Consider the following 26,017-nt stretch of genomic DNA (forward strand, 5'->3'; position numbering starts at 1 on the left):
CATTAGCGGCGGAGGCAATGACCGACTAACCGCCCCGCCCCCCTGCACCTCCTCCTACGCATTGGCGCGCATGCGCCGTTCGGGGAGGTGGGCGGAGTTGGCCGACCGGGTTGCCTAGGGCGCCCGGTCGGCTTGGCCCGCCCCTGGTTGATTGTGGGAGGATATATCCTTGACAGAAAAGGAAAGGGGAGGCCACACTGGCAATGACTTTTGGGACTTTTGGTAGGAAGGGAAGGCTAGGCAAGAGGAAAGTTCTGGACTAATTGATTTTGTAGCTTTTGGACCCAGAGTGGCTTCCCTTGCTGATCTTTGTTGAAGTGTCATTAATAAAGCAGCTGCCTGGTTAAGTGATTGAGCCTTCCATACGTTCCCTAATTATTTTACATTCTGGCACAACTCTTTGGGCTCCCAGAATGAACTGGCAGTAGTGACACCTTGCTATCTCTGTATTAGGTACTGGCAGCCCCCTGGCAAATCCCTTCCTTGTGCTTCAGGGGAAGCTAGTAACATAGGAGCCATGTACGTATTGCATGCACACAGCATTTTAGCAAATAATGATCATTTTCTGCAAAGCACTGTGCAACATGCCTACACTTTATATACAAAGAATAATTTAGAAAATGAAATCTTGCAATTAATCTTAGAATACAGAAGGAATATTGGAACACACATTAAATATGATGTATTACCTGGGGAAATGGCCTGGTGAAATCCCTCTTGTGATATGCATTTAGATTAAACAGCGTTTCTTTGCAGCGTGGTGATAATGGCCTGAAAGGTCAACGGTTCAGATGCAATCAACATTGATTTGGTTAAACAGAATGGCTTGTTAAATTGAAAAAAAAATAGAAAAGCACTTAATTACCCAGACGCACTTCCACGAATTTATTACACATTGGAGCGAGCATTTTTTCAGTGTAACGTCTAACCATTGTTTTAGCCACTTCCCCTCATGCTTCCATGGACCTTGCCTTACACTGACCTTTCTTGAAGGGTTATCAACACCAATGCTTAATAAGGGACTCACTACTAAAGCGTGGCACGCTGCCCTTTATTATAAGTTGTTGTTAGCAAGGAGGTTTCTGATCTCATTTATTTCAACTTATGTTCTTATTCCTGTGCCTTTATAAGAATGAAAACATTGCTTGTTGAGGGTTTCTGGACCATGTCTAGGGTTGCCACCTTTTGCACTATTTTCTACTGGCAGGTGGGGAAGTTGACAAAAGGGGGTGGATGGTGATGCTGATGGGGGTGTGGCAGGAGTGGGTTATGTCATAACGGGTGGAGCTATGGCACGTCAGCAAGCTAGAGAGTGGAGATTGGGGAAGGGAAAAAAGTAAGATTGGTGCAGGCCGAGGGTTTAGATGGGCAGGCCAGGAGCTAAATTAGGGGGTATTGCAAATTTACTGGCAAATACATTGCTGGTAAATTTGTAATACTGGCCCTGGCCTTGGCAGGTGTTTTACCAGTTAGACTGGTAAAATACTGGCCAGGTGGCATCCCTAACCATGTCAGACATCTACCCTTGACACTGACATGTGTTCTCAGAACATAAACTATATATTTGCTAATTGCACCTTGTATGATGACGATACCAAAGGGACTTGTGTAGTCAGTGATAGCTTCTTGTATAAGATTCTGTAGGATCAATAGAGGGAAGTGCAGTACTTCTATAGGCCCATATAAAGGGCAACAAGTCATTCTACAGACTCTGAACAATTAGTGTTTTGCGGCTGCATCCATGGTTGACATGTTAAGCACCTGGCGGGCCCATCTGGAGCATACAGCACAGTCATACACACGATCTGTAAATCACTTGCCTCTCTCCAGCTAAGTAATTGTGCCTGAATAGAACGCTGCATTGGAAACTGTCCAGAGCATACTATTTCCTTGCTTGTAGTTAATAAAACAGATGGACCCAGCAAAGCGTGCAGTTCTTCAGACGTGAGGCCTAAATTGAGTTTCTCTCTGCTTTTCTTTATTATTTCTTTATAGTCACTGCTGCGTGGTTTTCCCTTTCCAATATTTCCAACACATTCTGCAGATAAATGACAGCAAAACGCAGCCCTGGGAGAGAAACATATTGCCTTCTGCAGAATCGAGGCCTGGCAATCGGGAACATTACAGGCTGTTTAATACATAAACCTGCATTCTTACATCCACACGCATAACTTGCAACACCCATATGTACAGACACTTACACACACACATATAGCTGCATACAGTACATATAAAAAGAACACACACACACATGTTAATGCACATACATAAAGGCGTAATTAAATATGAATTAATAATGCAGACATGCACATATAAACAGTCATTACCCTACAGGCAAATACTGAAATAAACACAAATATTCAGATGCAGACAATGCATGAGTTGAGTTGTCAATTTACTGATTTCATGCATTGCTTACATTTTTTAAAAAGGCTTTTAGCCACTATATTATAAAGACTAGTAAAGGCAGTGCTTATTGGGCAATCATGAATTTAAATGACTTCTTTTGTTTATATAATAAGATTCAAAACAAACTAAATTCATGATTGCCCAATGGCACTACCTTTAACAGAAACACTGTGCCTTCCCCCCCAGCATTTCATGGCAGGCAATGTGTGGCCCCAGCAATTAGATGACAGGCACAGTGTGTCGGCCAAATACAAAACTTACATGTCACAAAACTTACATGGATCCTGCTTCTTAATAAATCTCTCTGCTCCAGCCCATTTCAGCCCAGTTAATGCAAAGGAAGGGTGGTCCTCCAGGTCACCGCATTAGCATTCAAAAAACTTTTATATCAAGCCTTCATTAAAAATACCAGACAGACACCTTTTGGAAACACATCCACATCACCATGACATGTGCATCAACTCACCTGGTGCCTCTTTTTGGAACTTCATGAAGTGCCAGAAAGACAGGTACTAACCCTCCTTGTTGGAGCCATTAGCTGCTCGGCTAACTTCTCCTCATAGGCAGATTTTAATGAAGGCTTGGGGAGGCTAATCTAACTTGCCTGCAGTACTGTGGTGTAAAACGTTCTATAATCAAACATGAGGAAGGCTGTAAGGTCACTGATAGTCTTCGGAGGAAAGTGTGCGATGGAGAAGTGAAAAGTTCAGTCTTCTTTGGCTCCTAGGCTTAGGCTCCACTGCTCTTCCCTGCCGTACTCCAGAGTGTAAGTGCCTGTCCAGCAGGGGGTGGGGCCACACAGATCTAGAATCTCTGTGCTGGGAAACTGAAGCAAGAAGTAAAGGTGTGGAATTTCATTTAAATAATAATAATAATAATAATAATAATAATCACCCTGCTACTCAATGAAGCTGCATTGCTATGGACAGGATATTTGTTGTATATGGGAAGTGTTTGCTTTGCAAGGTTATGCATAGCTGTATGTACCAACTTTGGATTTCTATAAATCCTAATAATGGAGAGACAAGTCTGGGGCCAAGACAATAAATCTTTTGTGGCTGTAAGAGTTAATCCTGCAAGGAGTTATAGGGAAAGGGTGGCAGTAATATGAATTCTACTGGGGCTTATAACTGGAGGGTTAAAGTTTTGGAAAACTGCTGTAAATGAAGCTGCCATGAGGGCTGGAACTGCTGACAGTTGCCTACTGGGAGCTAAGTGTAAGGTAGGTGTAAATATGGAATTAATCTAACATTAAGTGCTCATACAGTAAACTATGGGACTGAACGCAGTAGAAAAAGTTTGAATTTTAAAGGACCATTTTTTGTGTTGCACTGCTGCTACAAACTGTATTGCTTCAGTACTTGTAATGTTATCAACATTCATGTGTCTGACAAAATCAAAAGGTTGTCTACTGTGTCAGCTGTCATTGCATATAGATATTAAACATCATTAAACAAGTAGCAGAGTAGAACCATAAATACTAAGGAGTATAGATATTTTAGCCTCCCCAAACAAAATAATCACCATCCGCCGATGCCTCTCCTCTCCAAGAGTGACTATGATGTACTTGCCCTAATTCTATCTGTTTCTAAGTGGGCCTGCCAACGGCCAGGCCAGATCCTGTAACAACCTCCCAACTAAGTTGGATCGAGGAAAAATCTCCCTTTTACACAAAATCGCATCTGCGGGGAATTTCTGGAACTGCAAGCAAATGAGTCTAGCCTAGATAAGGAAGCTGTTTTCACACACAGAGCTTAAGACAACACTTAGGTGTCTAAACTAAAGTTGACCTGTCTGAGTAATGTGCGGCTAAATTCTCAGGGCCCCTAAAGAAATAGTTATAAAATTAACGCCTAGTTGTGAGGTGATGGCAGTCCTGAGGCACGAGTCTTTAGAAATATGAGACCTTGCATCAGCGTGATATTAGCAATATACACATGGGGGCATAAAGTTTCTTCTCCTGTAAAGGTTTTGATTCTCAGTAGTAATGAGCGGATCTGTCCCGTTTCACTTTGCTATAAATTTCGCAAAATGACAAGAAATTTTTTTTTGTCGTCTGTGTCTTTTTTATTTTTTTTGTTGTCCACATTTTTTATTTCTGTGACCGCGCCCATTTTTTTACTTGACCACGTCCAATTTGACATGACCGCGCTCAATTTCTGATTGCAGTAAATTTGGGACCTGCAAATTTGGGTGTGGTCACGGGTGAGTTAAAAATGGGCACGGCAGCATAAATAAAAAGAGCAGGCGACAAAAAAATGTGGAAATTTTTTGACGCGCAATGATTTTTTCCGCTGCAAATTCTCACTGAAGTTCCACGAAGCAATTCTCCAATGGCGAAATGCAGAAATTCACTGCGAATCCATGCCTGGTAAAAACATTTGCTCATCACTAATTCTCAGCATGAATTTATATTCTTACTTCTTTTGCTCCAGTTGCGTCTTAAAACTGATGGTTTGTATTGTTACTTCAAAGATCATCAGAATTGTGGTCACTGCTGCAGAAATGCGCTGACACAGGAAGATCTGTTTTTCCACCACTGATTTTGGATCTGTTGGGGGACATCCCCTGGCGGAGTGTTTGTCCACTTTTATCCACATTTAGCCCTGTAGTTGGGCAGGCTGTAGGATAAGGTAGGTCACATTGAATAGAGAATGATCCCTTTATTATGTCTTCCTCCTGGCAATGTGGTATAGGTACCCGGTCTGTAGTGTAAATGTGGGTGCACTTTGCTGGCAGGAAGGGGTGCCACCCTTTCCACTGGGTCACTCTTGGTACAATTCAATTTTCCATGTTTGCCGGTTGTCTTTTTGCCAGCAGAGGAGGTTGTGGGAATATATTATCATAGGCTGGAGTTTTTTCATGATTTTCCAGAAGGAGGGCTCAACTCTCCTCAATCCTTTTTATAGGGGAAGAGAATAAGAAAGAAGTCATCCCCAGTTATGGGACCTCAGCAAACAAAATTATGGAGACCAAAGCTATTAGCTCAGAGGCCACCAGTCTGCAGTACAACAGAGACATCGCTAGCAATATCCAGCGTAGCTTAAAGTGAGCAAAATAATTACAATTTAGGAAAGGTATAAATGTTTTTGGTTCAGTGCTTATGCAGCAATTTGGCAATATAAAACTGAAAATTGTTTCATATTAAAACCTGGGGCAGAACATGAAAGTATGTCATTTAAACTGAGCTAAGATGGGAACGCAAAAAAAAAAATCTTAGAAAAAGAAAAATGTTCAGGTTCAAAACAAGTAGCAAACATAAAAATATTTACTGTATATCTCACAAACTATAAGGTAAAAAATTAGAATTTTTAGAGAATTCGTGGATTATATAATAGCACTGGGCTTTGTGAGTCTCTCATTCTAAAATGTATTAGTAAATTCAAAAAGATTCATTTTCCAGTGGTTGATATGAACTCAGAGTGCAATGGCCAGGCCAAGGCCCTGTAGGAAAAGCACAATTTAACCAACTGGATCCAATTTAACCACAAACTAACTCTAACTGGAATCAGCCCAACATCTCTATATGCACCATGCCTTAGAAGGAAGGTTTCAGGCTACTGTGATGCTGCTCAGGTTTAGAATTACAGGTGTGGGATCCATTATCAGGAAACCCCTTGTTCAGAAAGGTCAGAATTAGGGGAAGATAATCTCCCTTAGACACCATTTTAATCTGTAATTATAAAACAGCATCTTCAGAGCTGTTAAACCCTCGCCACCCCCCATTTCTTCAGTAGTTACCTGATTTTGAAGGCCCCCCATTCTCCCGACCCCCCAGCAGAATTCTCCCAATTTTTCTGAATCGTGATTTTGCATATATGTGTGACATTACTTGATGTCATCAGGGGAAAATTACGTTGCATTCCCCCAAGCACCCAAGCTGTCAGGTTGGCAGCTCTATACCTTGTACTTGATCCCAAATATAATGAACCCGAATTGGAGGCAAAACAATTCTGTTGTATTTCATTCATTTTTAAATGATTTTTAGTAGATTTAAAGTATGGGGATCCAAATTACAGAAAGACCCCTTATCCAGAAAACCCCAGATCCCGAGCATTCTGGCTAACAGGTCCCGTACCTGTACAAAATCGGAATCATATCAAACTCAGTTCTTTTGCTCTTCTCCATAAAATAATATAGTAGCAACATCTGCAGGATTCTTGTGTTCATTAATACTTTTTAATCTGACAATGTGCGTGTAAAGGTAATGTATCAAGTTTGGGGGTGGGATCAGCTTGCACTCTTATGTTCCTGATCTCTAGTGAACTTTTTTTTTTAGAAGTGGTTCAGTATAAATACTTATATACATAAAATATATAGGGGGTTATGTAATAAAAGGCACTAAGTTTGCCCAGGAGCAGTAACCCATAGCAACCAATCAGCAGGTAGCATTTATTGGTCACCTGTGTAAAAGCAAAAGGTAAACATCTTATTGGTTGCTATGGGTTACTGCTACTGGGCAACTTAGAGCCTTTTATTACATATGGGGGTATATATATATAGATAAAAAAATATTCAGGTTAAAAGAAAATATTAGCTATCTTTAGGTTGATTTATATGAATAAAAGACATGCGGGTTTTTTCCAGCAGCCAATGAGTCTGGTAGATAAGCACTAATGGGACCGCCTGCTTTGTAGAACCACCTGCACTCCTTTTATATACAGATCATATAAACAGATGCACCAAGTTCTGAGCAGGAGATATCTTTTCACATCTGCTCATAACTCTGTGCATCTGTTAAGAGATCTGTATATAAAGGGAATGTCAGGTCGCCCTTTGTAGCAGTTAGAAGACAATGGATACTCCAGCCTTTGTGCAAATGCTAGGAGAAGCAGTTATGAGTAGCACATACCCTGTAACACATGAAGTTGGGCTTTTGCCAATCTGTCTGTATATTGGAAAACTGAATATATGTGTTTTTGGTAAGGAAAATGACCTCAGATTAGCTTGCCCATAGGGCTGTTGGATGTAGAGGCGCATCTTTGTTCAGCAGTAGCTGGAAGTCCATATGTTTGACACCCCTGACATATATTAAAAATAAAAATAATCACTACTAATTGTAATAGTGTCTACCAAGGGCCACAGAGTTGCAACCTGTCTGTTTCTCACCCGGGCAGCGGGTTTTCAGAAAGGCTGAGCTGTCTGGGTGAAAACCTTTCTGGAATTTCCAAATTAGAAAATCTGGACAGGGCTCTGAAGTAAATGACCAATCACTGATCGTATGTCACAACCCCATGCCCTGATGCGGTGGCACCCATCCCTTTTAACTGTCATGCCCCTTGCAATCCCACTAATGTCACCGCCCCATCCCCCTGCCCGGACTCTCCCATTTGTAAGATGACAACCCTAGGGCAAAAACAAAATGAATATAAGCAGTCTGGCATTCTTACCTGCTCTTCTGTCCTTGAACCATAGACTGTTCAGTGAATTTTCATATGTTATACTTAAGAGCATTATTTTTGGTGGAAATTAGTACACAAATGGAGCAGCTAAAATATAATCTCCATGTCCATATGTAACGTCTAATGTCTGGACTGGGGGCCTGGCTGAGAACGTGTGATTGTGTTTATGGTGGGTGTAGAAAAAGTCACATTTTAGCAGCCAGGTGTGTTGGGGGATATGGTACCATTCTACAGAATATGGCTTTTCATCATCACAAATTGCTTCTCTTACAATAAATGCCCGGTGGCTACCTGGCAACTAATCTCTGCAACAACATGCCCCAGAATGGGGGTTAGATATTCACGTCCATCGCCCTTTTAATATAACAGGAACGTCATTTCCAGAAGTACCACATTTCTGATGCTGAAATGCTACATCCAAAAATGCAGCATCAGGATGGGTGGCACCTCTGGTTTTGGCGACCAGCACGGCTCGGGGGGTAGGAAATGGTATGATGTCACATGACATCATGACGGCACCATGATTGGCATAAAGAAATAATGTCAGCACTGCCCAGTTTGTTTTGGGCACTTTCACTACAGTGGGAGTGCCCATGATAACTGCCTGTGTGATATCTGTATTGGGGAGGCCAGTATAGAATCTGCAGAGCAAGAAGGCTTCAGAGTCAGAGCAAACTTTAACCATTGCAGAGCATTAGGGCACTGATACAAACAGCCTAACCTGTAGCCATGCCATCATTAGAGTTTCAGACTTGGCAAGTGCCAATGCCAGCGAAACACAATAGGAGTCATTTATGAGTGTAAGTGCAGTGCACAAGCAGCACTGCAAACTAAATTAATCATTTTTTCACACAATTCCAGTGTAATTATTGGTATCAGATGTTCATAATTGATGACTATGCTGCTTCTTTAGACACAAGTTGTCTGTTGACACAGACCTGCATTAATATTTGCCCTGAATGCAACAGAATAGGAGTCAGGACAGAAGAAGTGGCACCCAGCGCAACTATGCAGATGTGTGTAATACTATATTGGCTGCTATTAGACCAATGTCCAGCCAGATGGTACAGAGCATGGGCACACGTGACTCTTAACACTTGGATGGGCCTTCACTATAAGGAAGAGTGTACTTGAGAGAGTAACTGCACCTCTTCACTGTTTCACTATTTGTCCAAGACAATGCAAATGCAGGGTAAATACTCATTGCCCCTTTCGAGTGTTGTAGCACCATTGTGGTGACCAATGTTTGAAGTCCCAAGTGTTTCCACCTTAAATGGCCCAGATTCCTTGGAAGTACTAATCCCACTAATTTCTCCTTGTTGAAGCACACAGCTGCTCTTTCTAAATAACCCGGAACTATCCCACATTCCTGGAACGTGCTCTCACAAATGTATAACCTGCACACTACTCCCATTCACCGGGTCCCTGCTCCTCGAATTACCTTTAGAGTTATGGCTTTTCTTCTAGGGTGCGATGCTTCTGGGTCTAGTTGGTCCAGGCTTCCTGGAACACAACCTTCTGATAGAGAGAGGAAGGCCAAAGAGGAAGTGCCCACCCTCCTGCCTGACACTATATTACAGTGTGCAGGAAGTGGTCACCCCACCTAAGGGCCAATCATTTTACATATGTAAAACAGAAAATGGTAACATATACTTCTGCATATTAGGCTATAGGGATTGTTAATGATATGGGTCCCAAGGTGAGGTTCTTCCAGTATTTTGCACCTGACAGAGAGTTGAGCTCCCCAATTCTACTACAATGATATGGGTCCCTACATGTGCAATGAGTAGTACTGTGCTGTATGGATTAGGAAATGACCCCTGTCTGGTTTAGCACAAAGTGTATCTGCTTGCACTGTATAAGCTAATATAGTTCATACAGTCATGAGGAATAAAGGCAAGGCTGTAGGACCCAGGAACATTTGTTACTTACTTAAGGACACGTTTATCTCCATCAATCAGTTCCAGTTCCACCACTGAAGTTCACAGGCAAACGTTTTGTGTTTGTATTTCTGATTCAAAACCTCTGGGTATAAGGAAAGTACCCCCCTGATAGCTTCATACAATTCTAGTCACATCCTGCAGATTCATTATATGATTTAACTGGAACAGTAACATACACAAGACAAATGACAGATGTGCCATCATGTTTATGGATCAGCATGACTGCAGATAACAACCCCACAATGCCCAGAGTGAATGATCAGTCTTGTGTAAGACAGAGAAGAGACAGAGTAGAAGCCATGCCTATTTTAATCCTATAAGTAATGCTCGGAAAATGGATTCTTTGCCCTTTGGGTGCTGCAAAGTGCTTTGGTGGGCTGGTAAGCGACTGATTAACACACCTCTGTCTCGATAGAAATCAGATGATTAATGATAAAGTTGTTTTCTTCTAAGCCGTTAGAAACTTTTCAGACATATTAATCGATGGTAATGCAATGTAAAGATGCCTCTTCTCCTGAGAGCTGGTTTTAGCAACGCAGGAATATTTAACCATTCTGCATACAGTTCAACAGTTTTTTTACCAAAGGCGGTTTGAAGGCACAGATGCCTGCGGCTGCTTCCTTAGGTCTTCCGAACTCATAGCATCTACTGGGAAGAGCGCTTGGGGCTGCTCAACTCATTGATGAACGCTCAAATTGGCCATGAAAATTTCACAAGCGTTCCTGCTGGCTGTGTCAGATAAAACAAAGATGGCACAGTTGGGGCTCAGAGGGCTTTTGATTTTTCATGAAACGCTGGAAATGTCTTGTCACTTGTCATTACTTGCTAGTTAAAGAACCATTCCAACTGATTTTATTGTCCATTTCCAACAAGTAGCTCTCTAAAAATGAGCCAGTGTGGCCTCATTGCGTATTTCACAGTTCTGTAATTATACATTACTCTTTGAACGGGAAACAAATCCTGATATAGACAATTCAAAAGGAGATACATAGGGATTAGGCGATGAACATGGGATCTGAGAAGTGTCTGTTATATAATATGAATTTCAACTGGGCTTTGTGGTTGACCAGCTAAAGGGCTTTTTGCAGAAATGAGAAAATGAATCTGAATACAAATGTATTCATTTTTGTTAATATTAGTGCATTAAAGTGGTTTAATGTTTGCAGACATAATCATTCTGAATTATTACACCATTGGTACACTATCTAATGGCCATGCAATGGACTGGCAGGCCTGTAGTCCACCTGATAAACCCTCTGGTATCAGGGCCTGTGACATACTATAGAGCACTTGTACATCTACATGTGCTGTAAACAATGCATTATTTTTTCCCAGAATTCCAGCCCTGTTGTGTTTGCAAAGAGGAGTTGCATCTGTTGTGGTTGCAGGCGAAGCATTAAAATTAGTGCAATTAGTTGAAAATAGGACACAATTCCAAACCCCAGAGCAACCACCTGGTCTGGAGATGGTGGAAGATCCAGGGTTTCTTTGCATTAATAGGAGCAGTAGTGCTCCATTAGGAACTGGAAGGCAGTGTATGTGAGAACACTGGTACCTTTTTGGTCACAAAGGGGCAATGCTCAACGCAGTTTGCCACAAATGATGTGCAGTTGCGCAAAAATCTGCCTGGTGTCATCTTCAGCGTTTGCTGTGTGAGTGATGTGTTAGCTTGAATGTTTAGGCACAACTAAACTGCCGCTATTAATGCAGGGCGCCGAGGGAAGTCTGGAGCTACCGCCTGGTCCAGATGTGGTGGTAGCTCCAGGGTACCCCTACGTCAATAGGCGCAGCAGGATTAAATTTGTAAGAAAAGGAAGGAAGCGGTGCCAAGCACAACTATATGGAAGTAGAAGGAATGCATTTTGACGCAAGTACCTTTAGTGAAAACAGATTTCCACACAACTAACTCCAGGGAAAGTGTGGGGCCCAAACCTGCACATGCGGATGTGCATGAGCCCTTAAGTTCATGGTGGAGGTGCCGGTATCGCTTTTTGCATTGCTGTAAAGCAGATTAGCAGATGATAATTTATTCTCTTTATTGATGTATTTAGTGAAAAGCAATTACACACAATCCAGTGCTACTTTTCCCTTTCAATCTATTCCCTAATTAGCAATCTAATTGCAGTTCATTATTTGGTTAGCACTCATTACAGGTGGTATTTAGGAAAATTTCAATATAGGCATTTACTGTATTTCTGTTTCTGTATTTCCCCCCCCCCCCCCCCGTGTTGTCGTATACAGGGGAAATCTAAAGTACAAAATGTTGGAATTAAGACCAATATAGGGGGCTTAATGTAAATGCGTCCTGTTTATTTATTCACAGAAAGAGTATTCAATTTTTAATCGTCCATCTGGACGTCTCTCTAATGTATACATGGGGCTACATGCAGAAGATACGTGCCCAATCCCCTATAGAGACATGTATGCAAACAACTACTTCTAAGCACTGAGGGTGTTACCAAGGCATTGGTACCAGCACAGATACACACAGACCTCATGTAGTGACGCCAAGCACTTAGTATATACTGACCCCATGCTACCCGGTACTGAGGTGAATTAATATTAATATTAATATCTTTCCAGGTACCAAGTGTTACTATTTGGTCTCATCTACTTCCTGCCGCTCCTGGTGATAGGTTGCTCCTACACATTTATTGGAATGACCCTGTGGGCAAGTGAGATTCCCGGTGACTCCTCAGACCGATATCATGAGCAAGTGGTGGCCAAGCGCAAGGTGAGTAAAACCTCAACAGACAATATTACATTGGCCCTAGTATACTTCTCACGATCCCCCCTTAGTACTTAGGGGTGGGCAAAATTATTGTAAATGTTGATATAAGGGGTAATTTACAGTGAGCAAGTGCAGTTTCGCGGACAATTGCAATGTTTTTTTTTCCAATAATGTTGCTCCTTTCCAAGAACTGTATGCGGAGGGGGCATTGTGCCTTCTGCAATGAGGCCAATGCGTCAAAATAGATGTAGTTGCATTCACACTTGGACTTAAAGTGGACACAATTGTGCTGATGTTCTGCTGGTATCATTTCTGGTCGTAGCATGTGAGTGACGAGTGTGCCTGAAAACTGGAGCTACGGCCTGGTCTGAGGGTGGTGGTGGCTTCAGTAGGTGCACCAGTGCTCAGTGTAGAATGGGAGGCAGGAGAATCTGAGTAGCACTGAGCTAAATGATACAGAAATGCAAAGAGTGAATTGTGATGCAAGTACCTATAAAGAATGAGGTTTCACACAAAACTGACTGCAGGGATCAGCAGAATCTCAACTTTGCTTATAGTCCTAACTGAGCCCTTTAGAGTTTAAATAGTTACATTGGGTTGAAAAAAGACCAGAGTCCATCAAGTTCAACCCATCCATGTAAACCCAGCACACACAGCCTCTAACCCATGTACAAAAGCTCTTGTACCTGTACTGTTCACTTAAGCCTTTGGCCTCCTGATGATAGCTGTACATTATACTAAGAATAAAGGCCTCGCTGTATCACCAGGCCCAAATTAGGGAAAATATACAAAGAACATGCCAGGGTGACCATAGTTAATATATATTTCTCATATAGTTTTAAGTAATATAAAATAGCGCTGATGGTTGACAAGTGTGTTGGAGTTTATGGGATTATCCAAAGCTCAGAATCAATACTCATTTTCATTATTATGCTGAGAGAAGAGCAAATCCTTATTAAAAAAGAAATCCATTTTTATTGGATCAGTCCATTCTTTGCCTTGTGTGGGAGCTTAGGCTTAGTACATACAGTATTTCCCTGACTTTCAGGTGCTCTGAACTCAAGGGTAGAAGGGCAGGGCATGACAAAGTCAAAGCAAAAAATAATACAAAAAAATTAAAGATAATTTGGTAGAACTCTTCTAGCTGCCACTTCATGGGATGCTTCAACAGTTAGAAAACAGTTGATGGTGGGCCCTTCTATGTTGGTGGGCCCTGGGTTTATTAAATAAACATTTAACTATTAACTGTCTAACATACACATATAAGGAAAAGCTTCTTTTAGTTCATGTCTTCTGTTAATTACTTCTTCATCTAAAGGCTCAGGGCTGGGCATCTAGGTCCTCCTATTACTCTTGTGAGTTTGACCTATTGATGGATTCCCTATATGTAGTTTTGTTCTTGTAGGTACCTTTCTGCCCATTAACTAAACAGCCTTGGCTGCAAGTCACAGTCACAATATTTTGCTTCATAATCTTTGTTCCTGTTCTGCCGACAGTAGAGGAGGGTAACTTTTTTGTCACGGGAGGCTCCCAATTGGAGGCTTTACATTGGAGATTATATATGGCTACATAGTAAATCAGATGGTCACTTTTGGGGAGGCTAATCCTCTCTTTATTATTGTCCACCTCTGTCTTTAGTACCAGTCCCCCAAAGTGACATCACCAATTCTGATATGTTGGACCCCTAGGGGAAAGCCTGACCGTCTCTTCTATATCTTTCAGGTTGTGAAAATGATGATCGTTGTGGTTTGTACTTTTGCAATTTGTTGGCTGCCATATCACATCTACTTCCTGCTTCAGCTTTTCTTACCTGATGAGAGCCAGAAATTCTACCAGCAACTTTATTTGGGGATTATGTGGCTTGGGATGAGCTCTACCATGTACAACCCCATCATCTACTGTTGTTTGAATGACAGGTGAGACTGAACAATGTACACACTCGCTGGGTTTACTGGAAGTAAGATGTACTCTAGATTTATTAACCAATAGGCAGAATGTAGCTTTCACTGACCTTAATACAGTTGACAAATTGGCTACTTAATTTTAAGCCAACCGTGTCCAGTTAGCTAAAATGAACAGCAGGTAGAGCTATAGTGTAAAAACTGCTAATACCTTGAAAACGATAATAATAATAATAAAGGATAATAACTGATCAGATTCCCAACTACAGACCGGTTTTGCCCTTTTTGGGGCTCATCAGTGTAGTGCAGGGTTTTCTGATCAGCTTGGGTAGAGCCAGGAGTGGGGATTCATGAACAATTCAAAAGGGTTGAGGAGACCGCCTCATACGTATGCAGATAAGTCAAAAGGGATTCTGGGAACAAATTCCTTAAGGCTTTAAAACTTACAGAAACCTTTGAATAATGGCTGATACTTAAGAAAAAGAAATATTTTAAAACAACTATTAAGACCCTATAGGTACGCCACACAGATCCCTATTGTGGTGCCTATGGATAATAATGTTACCAGGGCACAGATCATCCTCCTGCATAAGGGACTCCTGCTCCTGTTTAGCTTAAGAAATCACTCAGTTATATATTGTTTTTAATTAAACCAATAGACAAACAGACCTATTAATTAAACTCATGTTAAACAAAGGACTATACTGCCCTTTTTAGGACAGATACTATTAATTTAACTCCTAATTAGGTACACTGATGTTGATTCAAAATTGCTATGCTATTTCTGAAAAATTCTGTATATTTGTATATTTACATCTTCAGAATGCCCCCAGGAGCTTCCATATGCCCCGCATAAGCTGGAAGCCTCCAATGTGTCAAGAGAACAGTATCAGATTAACTACCTGATCCCTTTTACTGCATAACTACCCAAGGTAGTCTGATACAACCAATCCTTTCTTACAACACAATCAATCAGTTTATTCTGTGTAACGTATTCTAGAAGGCCATTCATAGAGCAACAAGTGAAACAGAGGGAGAAAATAAAAGTGAAAAGGTTTCCCAGTCTGCAACCCCAACTCACCTGTCTGCTACTGGGCAGCGGCCTTCTTTTGGAATGTAAAGACCCCCAGTCTTTGTATTGAAAGGGAGGTATATTGTTTAAGTGATGATTTATCTGTAAGACAGCATACTAAAATAATAACAACAGCAGCAAGTTTTATATCTAGAAAATATTGGTACCAGACTGGAATTATGTGGCACTGATCCTGATTAAAGGTGGTTCAGTAATAATAGATATAATTGTCTCTTAATGATTGATTCTTATTCCTTCTGCACACACTGGGGCACTTCATTGGGGCCACTTGTTTTATTTAGGTTTTTTTCTGTTAGTTTTAGATAAGGAATTTGTAATGGAATTCATTAGTTATATTCAGCTTACGGCTTTTGTAGTTTCCTTATATATTATTCTGCTTTACTGCTCATTTCATTACCTGATGTTTTCCTTGTTTTTGACCCTTCATGTATCTGAAGAATTCATTTAGAGTTTACTTCCTGTCCCTAAGCTGTGTGCTGTCCATTTCCATCTCAGCATAGAAATGCCAGAGGAAATATAGCTCCTTATGTAGAATGGCTTTTCCTTAAAGCAGAACTAAAGCCTAACTAAAGAAGTAGGGTAGAAATGTTGTACATTATGTTTTCTGTACCAGCCCAAGGCAACCCCAGCCCTTTAGCAATGATGATCTGTGCCTCCAAAGATGCCCCAGTAGCCCCCCATCTTCTTTTCTGCTGATTCCCTGCCCATCCTCTGTGCTGCTGTCACTTACCTGAGCTTAGGGACCCACTCACAATATTCTGTATATATAGAATATAAATGTCACAATATAAGGCTGATTAGTAAATAATACAGATTATTACCACATGGCAGCTCTGAAACCAGGGCAATTAGCATCAGAATTTAATAATCCGCCCTGTACCACCAGTTTATATGATGTCCAAGACCAGGACTTGGCAGGCAGCCAAATAAAAACACTGAATTGGCTCTACGCATGCCTTCCCTATCCTGCTTCATTTGCGTATCCTTGATACCATTGGCTGGCAAGATTCAGCCAATCAGATCAATGAAATGCAAATGAATCGGGAGAGAAAAGGCACATGGAGTAACCAATCTAATGTTTGTGTCTTGCTTTGGTTTGTTTGCCTCTGTAGGTTCCGCATTGGTTTTAAGCACGTTTTCCGCTGGTGCCCATTTATACATGCGGGTGAGTATGAAGGGCTGGAAATGAAATCCACACGCTATCTTCAAACCCAGAGCAGCATGTACAAAATCAGTCGTATCGAAACCACCGTCTCGTCTGTCCTAAGTGCCAACGACGAAGACGCAGAGGAAACCACGAAGAGCAGTAAACGTCTGTCTTTGGATCTTACCTCCAATGGTTCCTCGCGCAGTGTTTGTAAGACTATGTCCGACTCATCCAGCTTTTACTCCAATAATCTTTCATAAGGGAGACACCATCCAACCATAGCCTTGGGTGTCCCGTCTGCGGTTTCAAAGGCCGCAAGTCCCTGAAGCACGGTGTGCAGCTCCCATCAGTTTCCACCTTCTTCAGGCCCAAAGTGAACAAGAGCTTGTTTACTATTCCAGAGTCCTTACTCTCACCTTTATAAATTCCATCAGGGAGACCTTGTTTACAATTCAATGGCATTTAGTCAAGTGGTAGAAGACATTACCACGTATAAAGAATGTAGAATGTTTCCACTAAGTCACATTAGTGGATGTATATCCATTTACCTCTAAAACAAATTCTCGACTCCTCTATACCCCCATAAACAGCTACTGTGATGTTTACATATTCTCAAGATTTTCAGTTACACTTTCCTTGTTTGGCCACGTAATGCTGGTCATTGTCAAGGAAAGTATTTAAAGGCCTCTATGCCTTTAGGGGAGGTACATTTTCACTTCTGCAATCAAAGTATTTTTCTTAAATATCTTCTATAAGATATTTATTCAGTTTTATTTTTTTTTATTATAGTTTTTCAGTACAGATTTCTTGCCTGCCATAAAATATTAACATTTGAGTTATCTATATAATATAAATGTTTATGTACACTGTATATATATACATCTGTGTTATTAATTGGAGGGTTGCTTTACAGAGAGTAACTTGACATATATATTGTGATGGGATGTATGAAATTCCTCATTTCTGCCTTATTGTTTCACTGCAAACGACCTTCAAGCACAGTTTCATTTTTGATTAAGAATTAAGACTATGTTATTGACTACTTAACTGCCTTTGCTATGATTGTTTCTGGAGGTCCCTGCTGTACAAAACTACTGTGAAGGTGCCAGTGTTTAGATAAAATATGACAAACAATATAAATATATGTTTTCTCCTGTAAAGGGGAAGCAAAGGATTCTTAGAAATGTATTCCTGATGCAGTCGTTATCCTTATTTCAGAGCTGTCCATCTCCAGGCCTCAGGGGCTTTAATGGGACAGGTATTAGACTAACCACAGTCTTGTTTAAGGTACAGTCATGGCCACGCCAGTAGTTCAGTGAGGCCATGTCCTGATTAAAATAGTCTGTGTCCCAAACTGCCCTGGCAAGGCCACTCTTTGGTAGATGGTACTTCTTTTCTTCTCTGTACTTGATTGCTGGGAGGTATGCACTGACCCTCCATTATGCACTGGTGAGTCTGAATCACTAGTGACTGTATTTGCACTTAAGCAGGGATATATAGATATACTTTCTGGCCTGTTAATGCCTTTGAAGCCTATAGTTGGACATCCTCCTCTGCCTTTTGTTGTTTATACCTAAAGTATTATTTTTTTTTTTGATCAGGGAAATGATTTACTGCTTATCCTCAGTTTAAGAGTATGTGATTCATCATAAACATTTGCAAACCTTCTTCACATAGCGAAGATGTACTTAAAGCTATAACACTTCTATGGAATTATAACAGGGTCTTTACTACTATGAATGTGAAAAATAAAAAGTGTGCTTACAATGTAACTATAGTGGGTTTTTTTTAATATTCCAGGACTGCCATAGTTATTCCTTATAAAACATTTAAACAGTGTGTAAACCATAAACACAGTTTCATGTCTGCAATATCAGATCATTTATAAATGGACAAGTATATTTCCTAGAAATATACAGTATATAGTTTGAATACCCAACAAAGACATAAGTAGAGTTATACTGTGGTTGTACCACCATCATTTGGGTCCAGATTGACACATCACCAGCTTTACCCTGTGCCTTTTAGATTTTAATGGGAAAACTCCACAGCAGGGTAACTTGTAGTATCTTGGAAGTTCAGCATCCATGGAAGAGTGCAGATCTACACATGCACATTCCTTATAGCTCCACCTTTGCTATTCCCCCAGCAAGTTGAGAAGGACTTGCTCATTGCCCAGTGCACACCTACAGGGGCACATGGATCATGTGGAGGGTCTCTTAGGTCATTTACCAAGACCGAGGGTCTGGCTATGCTTTATACCTTGCATTGGTAAGAAAATCCAGCCCTGTCCTTCCTGCCTTCCACAGGCTCCGTCATGGTCTGTTTCTGCCTTAGCTCCCTAACTCCTGAATGACATGCAAGTTACGGGACAGGTAGGAAAAGAAGGGGGGAAGCCTATGTGCAACTCATGAATGCAACTCTGCCAAACATAGGCAGCACTGTATTTAAGAGGCAACCTAAGCCAGGTTTTCAGTTCTTAAATTTGACTCTGTTAAGATAAAAGGAACATATTGGCAGGCTGAGACCTTCTCTGTTATGGAGCTTCTGCGTTGCATCACTTACAAATAGACTTGTCGTAAAAGGTCTCTAGAAGAGTTGGTGCTCCGAAGGCTGCCAGTCTGTGACGTAGCTCCACATTCATTTACAAACGCACATTTTATAGTTCCTCTGGAAGTAAGAGATATCGAGGGTCAAACTGATGGAATATTTTTTATATTGGGTCAAACATTGGCACATTCCACTTGGTGACAACTATTTCCAATATTTTAGAGCACTTGACACTATCAGCTTCCATTATTGGAATGAGGAAACCAAAAACAGCAGGTGAATTATTTACATTTTGTAAAAAATGTAAAATTCGGACTATGTATTAACAAGAGGCCTTATTGCTTACAGTGCATGGGTTCATGCAGTCTATGAATGCTTATGCCACAGTTGTAAGATTTTAATGTAAATAATACAGATTACTAGGGAAAAAAACATTTAGAAAAGCCTTAAATGTTGAATTTCTGGCCATTGTAAATGAGTTTTACATTCACCAATCACACAGACACAGTTACACAGAGACTCTCTTGATTTGCCATTCAGGTCGCACAGATTCCATTCGATGAAACTCTGTGTTGGCTGTAGAAACAGCTGGACTCGATGTGTATTTGAGCCCTTATTTTGGGATCCTGATTTCTCTATTAAAATCAAACATTCTTACAAATGGCAGCCCTGAAATATTCCAACTTAGTTGCGCTCCTCACGTTCTTTTTTGGAGGAACAGCAACATCTAAATATGTTTTTGTATATTTTGTGAATAAATGTATCCATTGCTACTGCAAACCAATCAGAAAGCTCCATGATTGAGATCTCCTATTCTGTAGGATACATTCATGATAGAATGGAGTAAACTGATTGGTCCTTTATATTTTAGTGTTAATCAATATGTTTGCTACAGTCTAGCACTCTGGCTTTCATGCACCCCGCCATCTTGATAAACACAGTGTATTTGTTTAGCTTTGTACTGTGCTCAATGAGCTGTGATGTAGATGTATATCGAGTATGACTGTTTACCTATGTAAATGTTTTCACTCTTAAAACAAAAGCAGTATTTTCACAAATAAATGTGTTGTTTCATCAAGCTGGTTGCATTGGGGAAGTTTGATTTAAAAGCAAAACCTGAATCTCCAAAGCTTGCATCAAACCATTTCCCACCATTGATACAAAGTAGGCATTTAGTCCATCCCTGTGTGGCACATTTCTATCAAAGCATCCGAAATGGCCTCCTCTGTTGTTTTCAGGAAAGAAAGTATCAGTGCTGTCACTTAAAGATATATCCCTCCTGTCTAAATGGCATATGGCAAAGGCCAGTTCCAGACACTTTTGCATCAGCTGAAATCCACCCAATGTGCCATTAGTCTTACAGATTATTTAGCACTGGCATTAGACAACAGAGTGGTTGGTGTTAAAGCTCAGTGTGTAAATGTGTTCTGGGGAGTGAAAAACATGGACACCAAAATAAAACATATTTTGAAAGCAATGGAAATAATTCAGTAGAGGTCTTTAAGAAGATCCACAATGCCTTGGTTTCTTGCTGGTTGTGCATGTACCATGTTCGTTCTCTTTGTAATCTTAGTACATTTTAGTTGTTCTTTAATTGGTAGCTCAGGCATTGCAGGGGCAAGGGGTTATGTATGGGATTTTCTAACAACAAGGCCTAGTTTCATATTGGGATGTGTCCTATTAGCAACCAACCCTAAAGCCTGTTTACTCAGCAACATGGAAACATAGCACCTCCCTTTTCTACTGGAGAAAGATATACTTCTTCTCATGTATCCTATATGGGCTACGGGACTATTTTTAGAGGATAATGAAAGTTATTGTAGATTCCTAATCAAAATAGGTAGGGAATGTCTTATTATTTATAGTATTGTTGGGGGTTTGTAATGGAGACGTGGAGCATGACTTGTTCTAAATCAGTATAAGGTTTACAAAGCCTACGAATGAATTTGTGACCCTGAGACATAGGTTAAGAAACACTGCCCTAGGAAGGAATCCCTTCCCACAAAGCCTCTATACAACTGGTGTCTAACATGCTGGTACCTTTTAATTGATCTGAGTTATCAGAATGTCTTGCTTGGTTCTGGTCATTCAAATCTAGTAATAAATAGTTACACTGACCCCACTCTGTACAGGCAGGGTTCCTTCACAAATCACTTGGGAGACATATGACTCAATGTTATTGTGCTTCTGTGGCAGCTAAGATGGAATTAGATTGGCCGGCACCATAGGCAGCACACATAGATATCTAACTTGGCAGAAAGGGCATACTTGGGCAGATTAGGAATAGTCACCTGCAGACAGAATTTGGCAAAGGTATAAATCTGGTCGCTAGCGATAGGTTTATCTGCTTAAAAAACAGACATTTCAAGTTACCTGTGGCAGCAGAAAATCATGTAACAAATGTTATTTTTCCGTGCTGTTAATAAACCCCTCAGCCAGTAAACTATGAGAATGACTGTGATGAGTGAAGAAGGGGGAAAGTGTTTATAGAAGGCACAAACGAAACAGAAAGCAGGATGGGTTGGGCACATAAATGATTCCGGGGGTTCTCGTGTTTCCAAATTCTCTAAAGTGGGTTGCCATTAGTTGTACCACTTATTTCCTACGTGGTCTTTCTTGTGGCTTTTTGTAAAATCAGTCCCAGCATCCTGCCGGCGGCAACTGTTAACTAATTATGGGATATGTGTATCAGGCCGATTCTCTTGAGGACAAAACAACTGCATGTAAGAAAATGATGTCATTTGATACTTTTATGATGTAATTGTTTTGTCCTAGAAATCTCATAAGCGTATTGCTGGGGCCCCAAATTAAGAACAAAAATAAATACAAGAGTAACTTCTAGCTAGTCAAGTGTTCAGCTACTGGGGTTGTGGTGGGATTTGTAGTACAGTTCAGCAGGAGACCAATACAGTTTATTTACATGGGGCTTCCACTGTGTTGGGGGTTGGCTAGATCAGGATCAGGTACATAAGTCTTCATGTGGGTCTTTAGTTTTTTTTTTGTTTGTTTTTTTATATATGGCTGGAAAAGGAATAAAGGGGTATTTTCTTTCTCCCTATTAGGCCATTGGCCAGTCATAAAAAGGTAATCTCCTGTGACCTGTTGGCAGCCCTGTGAATTCCTTATTCAGATTTCATTTAGAAAAGCATGAGAGTAAACAAGGATTATTAAATTATGTTTCGCTGTTTCAAATGTTTCATTGATTGCCTGACAATAATTCTATTAGGCTAGGATTCCTTTCTTTCCTTTCAGAGGAAATTCAAAGAACATGATCTTTAGTGTTCACATATAAATGCTCAGATGTTGAAGGAGTGTGTGTTCTAGAGTCGTGAAACATTCTCTGCACCTAACCCATTAAATGAGATTTTCTGGCAGCACAAGATTAAAAATGCGGATGACAAAAGCGCTGTCCTAGGAGAGGTGGAATCTCTACATCCCTGCACAATATATTGTCAAGTAAAAACTCTTAACAAGTCCAGAGGTCACAGTGTGACATAAAAAGAAATGTACCGACAGTACGGAGGCTCAGTATCAGCATGTCTCCAGAGCAGAAATTCATAGTGGTGGCATTTGCGTTCCTTATTCTAAAGCTGGCCATACGTGTAAATGTCAGTTTGCTTGGGCAGGTAACAAAACAAGTAGATCTTATGCCTCCCTACATGATGTGTTTAGCCCACAGGCCAGTAATTGGTACGCAGAGGGGGCCTGCAAGATGTTCTTAGCGACTGACCTTATAGATGTAAACAGAAGATGTTGAGGTCTTTAGTCAGCGGGGTTCCACCTACAGTATCTCACCCTACCATGCACATACCATGCAATTATACATCTGTGCTTGTATATGAGCCCAGTGTTGGAGCGGGGTGGTGCCAGGGACCCACAAGAAAAACGTAAACAACCAGCCCATTCTCCAGACTAAAATATCTTCTCTCTTCACTTACCTTATTTATTCTTCTAGTAGTCTCTTCTCTTTATATATTCTCATCTTTCTTCTATTTTTTCTCTTTGTTCTCATCGAAATACGGAATGGCCATGGGACAGCCATACATAACTAAATGGTTGGGTCAGAAGTAGGGCTCATTGACACTTGGGCCCACTGGGAATTTTCCTGGGGTCCTGGTGGGCCAGTCCCACCGTCGTAAAATCGTCATTTTTTAATGTGTTTTTTCTTACGCTGAAACTTATGTAAAATAATGGCGTAGCAGATTTGCTACTTACAACTCCAGTTCTACCCTCCAATTCCTCTTAGCTGGTCACTAATATTGTCTCCATTAACTAAACTTTATTTTTGCATTATAGGTTTCTAAAAATTGCCATTATTGTTTTTATTTTTTTTTCTGGTGCCATTCAACCTATAAATACCGTACAGCGGCCAATCAGAACATAAGGAAATATACAGTATACGGAATATATGTAGCACTTACACTAAACTAAAAAAATAGGTTTTGTCTATTGTTGGAAACATATTGGTTTTGTGCCCACGTGGCATGTACACTACAACACAAACCTCCTACCAGTGGCAGAGAGAGTGAGACTAAATCATTCCTTATTGTAAAGTGAACTCCTTAATGATTATACCTGACCCCACAGCCAGCTAATGGGAGACAAAGGAGTTCAGTAGAGAGGAGAAAGCATCATAAAGAGGACCCTGCTCCTTAGGGGTTTTATCTACTTGTTCAACTTTCAAAACAGTTTACTTTTCATATTGAAAAGAATGAGTAGAATATTGGGGGCTTATGTTGAGAACAGAGTACAGGTATTGGACCTGTTATCCAGAATTTTTAGGACCTGAAGTTTTCTAGATGAGGGCTCTTTCTGTAATTTGGATCTCCATATCTTAAAGGAACATCTAAAAATGAAAGTGTTTTGAAGGAATGACAATATAATGTACTTCTGCCCTGTACTCATAAAACTGATGGGTTTGCTTCAGAAACTCTACTATAGTTCATATAAATCTGCGGCTGTATAGTCATGGGGGCAGCCATTCAAGCACAGGATACATCATAGATAACAGATAAGCTGTTTAGAATCCTATTGTATATAACAGAACGTATCTGTTATCTGCTTGTGTAACCAGTGCTTTTCACATTTAAACATTAAATAAACCCAACAAGGAATAATTATATCTTAGTTGGTATTAAGTATAAGGTACTGTTTTATTATTACAGAGAAAAGGAAATCATTTTTAAAAATGTGAATTATTTGATTAAAATGGAGTCTATGGGAGATGGCCTTTCCATAATTCGGTGTTCACTTGATAATGGGTTTTCTGGATGACAGATCCTGTACCTGTATTTCCTAATTCCCCTTAACATTATTAATTTACTTGGGCTGTAGTCATAGACAATGGGTTCATACACAACAGCAGTCACATTAGGCTGTCATTGACTAATTTAGTTTTCTTGTACTGGGAGTGATCCCCTCCTCATGTTCTCCTGACAGGAGAAGACCATAAAGAGCTGACTAAGATGAGTACGAGACGACCCTCTGAGTCTAGGAGAATGGAGCAGTTAAGAAGGACAGTGAAGAGCCATGGAAACTATGATACCAAGCAGGGAGTGAAACTGCACTGAGCAAAGGAATGATGGAAAACCACAGAACATTTTTAGGCAGTTTATGAAAAATGTACATTTTTTACACTAGTTTTTATATGATGATTTTTCTACGCAATACGTGTGTGCCAAGAGAAATAATGGGATGCATTTGCAGCAAAGGATGCCTTATACATGCCGGGAGCTATGTTTATCTGCAGTGCACCCTATTCATATTTATACTGGGCACCAAAAAAATGACTTTCCTACATGCACTTCAATAGTAACCGTGATAGGAGCAATGACCCTCAGCAGCAATAATGTAAAACAAAGCACTGGAGTTTCAAATCATTTAGCGGGAGTATGGAAACGTTCCAATTGGCGTCGCCAAACCTTGATTGGAATTGTGATTCGATGCCCTATAGAGAACAATGTGAAGTTTGTACTGTGGTTTCTGATACTGTAGTATAATTCCTCTTGGGTTATTCCAGTTATTATATGGAGTATACTTTTTATATTTTTGCTACACAAAATAGCAATAAAAAATGCACAAAATATCCCGTTTATTGGTGCCATTGATGTGACCTATATGATTTTAACCTTTCGCCAAGACCTCCTTTATCAGGAAATGGTTTGTCCCACTTAAACTTGGTTTCGCAGAGGGCACGTGCATGTCACCAATAAGCAGAAAGCCTTAATCGTGTGTGTGTGTGATTTGTATTATTGTTTTATGCTCAATATATAGTGATACCCTGCTACTGATCCTACCATGTCAGGTAACGATGCCAGAAAACACTGAAGATCATGTTCAGGAGCACTTATTTCTTATTATCTTTTTTACTTTGTACACTAAGGGGCACATTTACTAATCCACGAACGTCCGAAAAGCGGCCGAATGCGTTTTTTTCGTAATGATCGGTATTTTGCGACTTTTTCGAGCGCTCAATACGAAAAAGTCGCGACAATTTGCGAAAGTCGTAATGGCTATGAAAAAGTCGCGACAATTCACGAAAGTCATATTGGCTATGAAAAAGTCGCGACAATTCACAAAATTTGTAATGGCTATGAAAAAGTTGCGACAATTCGCGCAAGTCGTAACGGCTACGAAAAAGTCGCAAAATGTTCGTTTTCCAATCCGAATTTTTCCCATTCGGATTCGTGGATTAGTAAATCAGCCCCTAAAACTGCATTGAAAATGTCTCTCTTCCATGTAATTTTAGGTGAATTTCTATTTCAAAAACTAGAAAACTTTTTTAGCAATCTACATTGTAATTGATCATTTTTATACAACTTGTGATAGCTTGTAAGTCTAT

The 26,017-nt window shown here is 40.4% G+C and overlaps 1 protein-coding gene across 2 annotated transcripts in view; it reads left to right on the forward strand.

Annotated features, from left to right (window-relative positions):
- The window catches only part of tacr1 (tachykinin receptor 1), a 115,492-nt gene extending 89,874 nt beyond the window's left edge, over window positions 1–25,618 (forward strand). The window contains exons 3-6 of one of the 2 annotated variants that reach the window (XM_031897589.1): window positions 12,338–12,488; window positions 14,208–14,401; window positions 16,592–16,644; window positions 24,616–25,618. In XM_031897589.1, coding sequence (XP_031753449.1) covers window positions 12,338–12,488; window positions 14,208–14,401; window positions 16,592–16,644; window positions 24,616–24,746 — 529 coding nt within the window. In that variant the 3' untranslated portion in view covers window positions 24,747–25,618. 2 annotated transcript variants of the gene reach the window in all.
- The last annotated feature ends 399 nt before the right edge of the window (window positions 25,619–26,017 follow it).

The sequence above is a fragment of the Xenopus tropicalis genome, chromosome 3, assembly GCF_000004195.4.
Source record: "Xenopus tropicalis strain Nigerian chromosome 3, UCB_Xtro_10.0, whole genome shotgun sequence".
Taxonomy (NCBI): domain Eukaryota; kingdom Metazoa; phylum Chordata; class Amphibia; order Anura; family Pipidae; genus Xenopus; species Xenopus tropicalis.